The 7128-nt window shown below is 47.7% G+C and overlaps 1 protein-coding gene across 1 annotated transcript; it reads left to right on the forward strand.

Annotated features, from left to right (window-relative positions):
- The first annotated feature begins 633 nt into the window (after window positions 1–633).
- On the forward strand, window positions 634–6578 carry CCNA1 (cyclin A1). Its single transcript, XM_059822232.1, has 8 exons — window positions 634–759; window positions 2036–2279; window positions 2506–2627; window positions 3330–3553; window positions 4186–4390; window positions 5298–5411; window positions 6076–6209; window positions 6527–6578. Exons 1-8 carry the CDS (start codon window positions 634–636, stop codon window positions 6576–6578), a joined length of 1221 nt encoding a protein of 406 aa, XP_059678215.1.
- The last annotated feature ends 550 nt before the right edge of the window (window positions 6579–7128 follow it).

Here is a 7128-nt window from a genome sequence, read left to right on the forward strand (position 1 = left end):
GCAAAGAGGGAAGCCAAATGCTTCTGACCTCAGCTGTTCCCATAAAGCTGCTGTTGTCGCCTATACGTCCTTTCCTTATATTCTGGATGTTTAGAAGCCGTAGATAGTGCGAGGCGAGGAGCGGCGGCAGGGGCGGCGGCTCTAGGGCAGGGCACCGCGGGCGCTGCGCGGGGCGGTGCGTGCCCTGCGCCGGGCGGCGCGGCCGGGCCCGCGGCGGGCGGCCCCCGCCGGGGTCGCCATGACGACTCGCCGCCGCTTGGGTTGCCAGGGCGGCGGCGCCGGGGGTTGCGGCCCGGGCTTCCAACTGGCCGCGGCCAACAGCCGCCGCCGCCTCCATTGGCCGCTGCCTATATAGGGGCGGCGGGCGGGCAGCCTCCTCGGCGGTGCGCGGCGCAGGGCGGTGTAGCGTCCTTCGTGGGCCGGCGGCGAGCGGGGCCGGGCCGGGCCGGGCCGGGCCGGGTCAGCGCGGTGCGGGCTCTCCGGCAGCGCGGCTGACCGCCTGCCTTCCTGCGGGGCGGGAGGGGCTGTGCGAGGCGTAACCAAGTAGTTGTAGTGGTTTGAGGTTTTTCCCCCAACTTTATTTTGTTGTTGTGTTGTCTTTTTTTTCCTCCGAAAGGTACCGACGTCGGGGCGATGCGCCGCACCGGTGAGAAGAGCCGGGCGGGGCGGCGGGAGCCCTGCCCCGTCGTCCCCCGCAGCGGCGGCCGGGCCGTGCTGGGGGTGCTGACGGAGAACGGGCAGCAGCGGCCCGGCGGCCAGGTGAGCCCCGCCCGCGGCGGCAGTCTCCCTCGCTGCCCGCGGAGCCGTCCCGGCAGCGGTGCCGCGGCCGCCGCGCCTCCCGCCCCCGCCGAGGGGCCGCAGCCACCTGCCGGGCTCCCCGAGGGACCCCCGGCCGGCGGGCCGCCCTCCCCGCGGGCCGGGGGGAGCTCCTTGCCCCGGTCTGGGGCCTGGGGCTGGCCGCCTGCCGCAGGCATGAGCGGTGCACGCACCTTCTCTCGAGGCTGTAGGTTGAGGCCTGGGGGTGGCGGGGTAAATAGTTGAATCGGGCTCCAGTTAGAGTGTGAGTTTCCCATGAAGCCCTGCTAGTAACTGCTCAGTCCTAATCTACTGACACTCCCCTCTGGAAATGCTTTGAACAAATAATCCCCCCCGGAACGAAGGGAGACTCGGTGAGACTTTATTTGGGCACTTACCCTCTAAAGTGTAGGGTGTGGTTTAAGAAAAGTCTATTCACTGATGCTTACCCAAAGGTCCTGTTGCTGTGTGGCTGGCCATGCTCCCTTCAGGGTGCCAGAGCCTTCAAGAAGCTAAAGTTCATGGCAGGGTGTCTGTCTGCATTTCTGCTCCTTGGGCCCTCCTGGAGTCTAATGGTGTGGCAGGGAAAATGTTCTTGTCATGACTTACAGGACCTAAAATAGCAGCTGTTTTGTGTACAGAAACTCTCCTCAGCTGTGACTGCATAAAGCCCCTAACTCAGTGGCTCACTGATAGTAGGTGATGTGAAGGATTGTGTCTTGGTCACATGTTGTAGTCCTAGGGGCTGTGATGCTTGAGCTCAGAAGTTCAAACTTTGGTTTGTAACTCGGCATAAAACGCATTCTTGCAGGTGAAGTCCTTTGGAAGTCTGTGATGGTGCCTGAGCACTTCCTTTTGTTACTTTATCTTGCTGCACTTTAAAGCAGCTGCTCCTTGCCAGAACTCAATGTGGAGCAGGCCCTGTGCTTGCCAGCCCCATCAGAACCGAGCAGCACCCTCACCTCATTCTCCTTGGCGGTGGGCACTGGAGATGAGGCTGCTCCCCTGGTTCCTGACTTTCACTACACCTCACTCTTCTGTGAGGACTCTGTGGCAGCAAGACAGCAACAAGACGTACTTCTGAAGCACCAGCTGTAGCTGGTGGTTTTCCCAGTGAACTTCTATGTTACTGGTGTCTGTTAGGCAAGGAAAGTGGTTTTCTTTTCTAAAGCAAGTGATACTTGCTGTTGCTTTCTTCCTGAGTTGTCCTCACACGGCATTACCGTGTGCTCTGTTTCAGGGTACTACTGTTATCAGATGCTTCTCTGGCTCTGAAAACACTATCCCTTCATCTGGAAAAGATGAATTACCCAACTGCATGGTCAATGCTGCATCAAAGCAAGGGTTTGCTATCTACGTAGATGAACCAGAACAGAAAGAAAACCACAGATGTCAAGTGGCTGAGGAGCAGGAATCAAGCCTGTGTGAACTGGATACTAGTGCAATGACATCCAGTATTCACCTGCTGTTGGATCTGAGTACAGGTAACTCCTGTTACTACTAAGGTGTTATCTATAGCATGATACATGTAGGGTGGTTATGAATTGTGATGCTGGTAAGCTAGTGAGTAGCTTGTGTTACAATAAATAGCACTTCAAGATAACTTGGGTTGTGTCTATGTGAGGTACAACACTTCTGTGCTAGAAATAGCAGGAGAAGGTAAAGGAGCTAATTGCAAAAAATGTGGTGCTGGTTCTTCTTACCTGTTAGGATCTCCTATGATAGTGGACACGTCCTTTCAGTCCCAGCCTGAGGATCACATGGGAGATGCCATAACTCTGACTGTGGGAGAGTATGCAGAAGACATTCATCAGTACCTCCGAGAGGCTGAAGTGAGTGGCTTGTAACAAGCTTTTAGATACTTGTGGTTTCTGTGATGGGCTGCAATACTGCAAAGATGTATGGCTGTCCCAGGATAACCAAGGCTGCCACTGAACCACAAAGGAGAGAAAGCAAGCAGTAAAAGCCATCTCTGAAGGCAGCATCTAGACAGTGGTGAGATCTTTCAGGATTACTCTGTGTCCCTGAAGTTCCCTGCCATTGGAGCATCTCTTGACTCTTTGGGATGAAGAATTCTTGCAGATGGGAATTGAATGCTGCGAAAATACTAAAGCAGTGGGATGTGATCTCACTGACAGCTCTCTTGCTACAGTAGTAGTTTTTCCTACGTTGCTGTATCAGAGCAGTGAAGTGCAGTCTCCCAATAGGAAGAGTGGGAAAAAATATGTGATTTGTTCATTTTCAGGTCCCTCTGAATAGGTGCTTTGATGGCAAAGGCTGTCCATAGTCCAGGAGGTCTTTTACTATTCTGCTACTTACACAGTAGCTCCTATCTCTCAGTGTAGAAATACTACTTTCTAGAGATGCTACTAGTTACTGATTAATATGACTAGCACTATAATTGTAGTTAGTAGTAATGAGTTATTAATACTCATGCTCCTTTTGGTATAAGTATAAAGAGTGTTAATCAGCTCAGCCATCAATGGCTCTCTTCAGGGTGAGCATCCCGATTCTTCAACTCTCTCTCCAAACAGGTAAGATTCAGGCCCAAGCCCTACTACATGAGGAAGCAACCAGATATCACAACAGGAATGCGTGCCATCTTGGTGGACTGGCTGGTGGAAGTAGGGGAAGAATATAAACTTCGGACCGAGACTTTGTACTTGGCAGTGAACTTCCTGGACAGGTTTCTTTCCTGCATGTCTGTTCTCAGAGGGAAGCTGCAGCTTGTAGGAACAGCAGCAATTCTTCTGGCTGCGTAAGTGTTTCATCTCCTGAAAACTCAGAGAGCTGAAACTTATTTTTGGACTGAACTTCTAGTTTAATTTGAAGGACTGAAGCTTGCAGTGGTAGGTAGCTTTTCATGATGTCTCAAGATCAGCAACTTTGCCTACTTTGGCACTAGTAAAATTAAACATTTAATGTTTGTGATGTGAGGAACTGTAGTGGGGAAACCTTGTAACCATAACAGCAGAAGCAAAAACACTACTGTGTTAGGCTGCTAACCTATAAGGCTGTAGTAGATTCACAGTTGCAATCTGCAATTAGCCTTGAACTGCTTCAAGTAGACAGGGTACCCAGCATAGCCTAGGAGAGCATGGGTTTTTGTCTGGAGTGTGTTACTGAGACCTTCTCTCTGAGAGCTTGCTATTAGTCAAGAGCTAACCATGCGAGTGTGTTTCTATCTAGACTGATGACTTGGTGTTCCTCTCAACATCTTTGCCCAAATTTGAAACTAAATTGTTACCTAGCCTGAAGGAAAGACTAAAATAAGAGCTTTACACAAATATTAGTAATGTCATGTGCTCATCCTGATATGGATCCAGCAGAAAGCTTTCTTTTACTATAACTTTCAAGCTGACAAATGTGGCTTCTATATTCCTTTTTCAGGAAATATGAAGAGATCTACCCACCAGATGTGAATGAGTTTGTGTATATAACAGATGACACCTACACAAAGAGGCAGCTGCTAAGAATGGAACACCTGCTTCTCAAAGTGTTGGGTTTTGACCTAACAGCCCCAACCATCAACCAGTTCCTCCTTCAGTATATTCAGAGGCATGGAGTCTGTGTCAGGACAGAGAACTTTGCAAGGGTATGAATTATTCTCCTTTTCAGACTGAGGGGGAAAAAGCAGAACCACTTGTATTTCACTAAGTTACTGGAGTAGACAGGTTCTATCAGAAGATACTCTTTTTCTCAGGCCAGGTCTTATCTGGGACTGCAACAGGCCTAAAACTGGATGGTTTTATCCTACTACCTTCAGTAGGTGGCTTGTGTGCTGAGACTTGTGGATAAATATCTCATGGAAATCCTAAACTTGGTCTATTTGTCTGGTCAGGGATAATGCACTGACTAGGCAGTTAGGTGGTAGGAATCTGGTTGTTTTTCCAACAGTGCCTGCATAGCAAGTCTGCCCTGGATGTGGTGGTGCTACATACTGCTACACAATGACACAGTACGTGCCTGTATAGCTCTATAGGCAACCCTGCTTAGAAACAGGTTAACCCAAGCTTATAGCAAAACATCTGAGCTGCTGCTTATCTGCAAAGCGTATAGGATTGCACAGTGACTCTATGCCAGCAGAGCTCAAGTTCTATTTCATAGAGCTGTCCATTTATCCCTGATCTCCAAGTCAGGTCCACCTATGTGAACAAGAGTCTCAGAGGATGGGAAGAGTGTCTTTGTTTTTCTCACAAAACATGAATTTTCTAAGCCTCTATCTGTACAATTACATCAGAGCTGATGATGGGAGCAAATTTCGGAGTAGTGTAGATTGTTTAGGCTTTGACAAAGTGTGGTCTTTCTGTCCCCACTAAAACATACTACAGGTTCTTCTGTAAGATCAACAGGACTAGAATGCTATTTTTACTGACCAGACATGTGACTAATGTTTTTCACATGAAACTGACACAATTGACCATTTTTAGTGCTTGCTGTATTGGACTGATTGTACCAGCTAGGCTCATTCTGTTTGAAAAACTTGTGGGGTTTTTGTTCAGTATCTTGCAGAGCTGAGTCTCCTTGAAGCTGATCCTTTTCTGAAGTACCTTCCTTCACAAACTGCTGCAGCAGCCTACTGTCTAGCAAACTATACAGTGAACAGGTCTTTCTGGGTAAGAACAACAACTGCATGTTAATGAGTAGCTCAAGCATTTTGTTATCATTAGAACTAGCCTGAGAAGCAGAAGGAGTAGCTTCAAAGTATGTTGTTAAAAGGCTGAAGTGAGTAGCTGTTCCTGAGCTAATGGGATTACCTGATAAATGAATGTTAAATCAACCTGAAATATCCTGCCTCTTCTCTGAAATTGGAGGGACCTTGCTCTCTTGTTCACTTATATCAAGCCTGTACCTAAGGCCTTGTCAGTCTTTAATCTCCAAAACTCCTCCCTCAAATACAATTCAGGGGCTTTCTGGGAGGGAGGGGGGAGCTGAATGTATCCACTTGAGTGGAGTGATTACACTGAGTGGCTGCTTTAATGCAAGCCTAGATAGGCCTTTCAGCTGTGTGTTGGAGGAATAGCTTTAGCAGAGAGCAGGATCCAGAAGGGATGTAATGGATGCCACACGCATAGAGCAAAGGAGCTTCTTGTCTTCCTTGGTGCCAGGACATCTGACCTGGAGTGAAACTGATGTTAGGGTACGCTTGGATCCTTTTCAAGCCTAAAGAATCTAGAGTGAGCACTGAGGTAGTGAAAATTGCTTTGGCTTCTGTAGAAAAAGTATCTTCTAGATTAATTGCTTACAACAGAGTAACACTGTGTTTTCTCCTCTGACCAGCCAGAAACACTTGCTGCATTCACGGGGTATTCATTAAGTGAGATAGTGCCTTGCCTGACTGATCTGCATAAAGCATGCCTTGATGCTCCCCATTGTCAACTGCAAGCGATTACGGAGAAGTATAAACACTCAAAGTAAGTAACCAGGAAGCCAATGTTCTGTAACTGGGAGGCTATAAGTACAGGATGACTCTAGTTTAGCAGCTTAGCTGACAAAATTCTCATAGTGGTTGGCTTTTATTCCTGAAATGGAAGCCTCTGTCAGCCTCTTGAGGGGAAAACTCTTCTGACCAGAAGAGTAGTTCATCCATAGGTATACAGATGTACTGGATAACAGTTCTTTTGCAATGTTGTAGAATGATTCTTTTCTTTCCCAGTGTATTGCACAAGAAGGTGATATCTTTAAATTTTTCACCTAAATTATATCTTTAGTGACTGCATTTCTATTCCAGGTACCTGCAGGTGTCTCTTCTGGAGCCCCCAGCAGTTCTTCCTCTACAGTAAAGACTGTGGATCCTGGACTTGAAGACTACTTTGTACCAGTCAGCAAAGCAGGTCTAACATTTCATAGAGCACTGCAGGTCATGTGTCTGTAACCATAGTGATCAGAATGGTTTTTAGCTAGTATTTTTTAATTAGATGCCTTTTTAAAAAAGGGTATTGGACTATAGCTCTAATATAACTGACAGCACTTTTAATAAATGTCTTATTACACTGTTCCTCTGAATCTCCTGACTCCAGTTAATATTTGTGGTAACAGTGAGTGGAAAGAGTTGTAAAAAAAAAAAATCACAAAATCATTGTGAGCAGGGCTTTTAAGCTAGCTGGAGTGGATAAAGTGTGGCTTGAACCAATACAATGTGACATCTCCATAGACACGGGTGATCTGCTGCAGTATTTTACCTGTTTCTTCCTCTTCTGTGAGAAGATCATGTGGCCATGAACAGAACCTATTTTCTGCAACTTGTTTACCATATCACAGCAAAAATGTCCAGATGCAAGCGGTCTATGAACTCTAAACTTGTGTGTAGGAGATCAGTATTGAGGTAAAAGT

Source organism: Gavia stellata, chromosome 1 (genome assembly GCF_030936135.1).
Source record: "Gavia stellata isolate bGavSte3 chromosome 1, bGavSte3.hap2, whole genome shotgun sequence".
Taxonomy (NCBI): Eukaryota; Metazoa; Chordata; class Aves; order Gaviiformes; family Gaviidae; genus Gavia; species Gavia stellata.

Coding starts and splice junctions, on each gene's coding strand:
- CCNA1 (XM_059822232.1), top strand. CDS start 634: ATGCGCCGCACCGGTGAGAAGAGCCGGGCGGGGCGGCGGGAGCCCTGC. Junction 760..2,035: donor AGCAGCGGCCCGGCGGCCAG/GTGAGCCCCGCC, acceptor GCTCTGTTTCAG/GGTACTACTGTTATCAGATG. Junction 5,412..6,075: donor CAGTGAACAGGTCTTTCTGG/GTAAGAACAACA, acceptor TCCTCTGACCAG/CCAGAAACACTTGCTGCATT.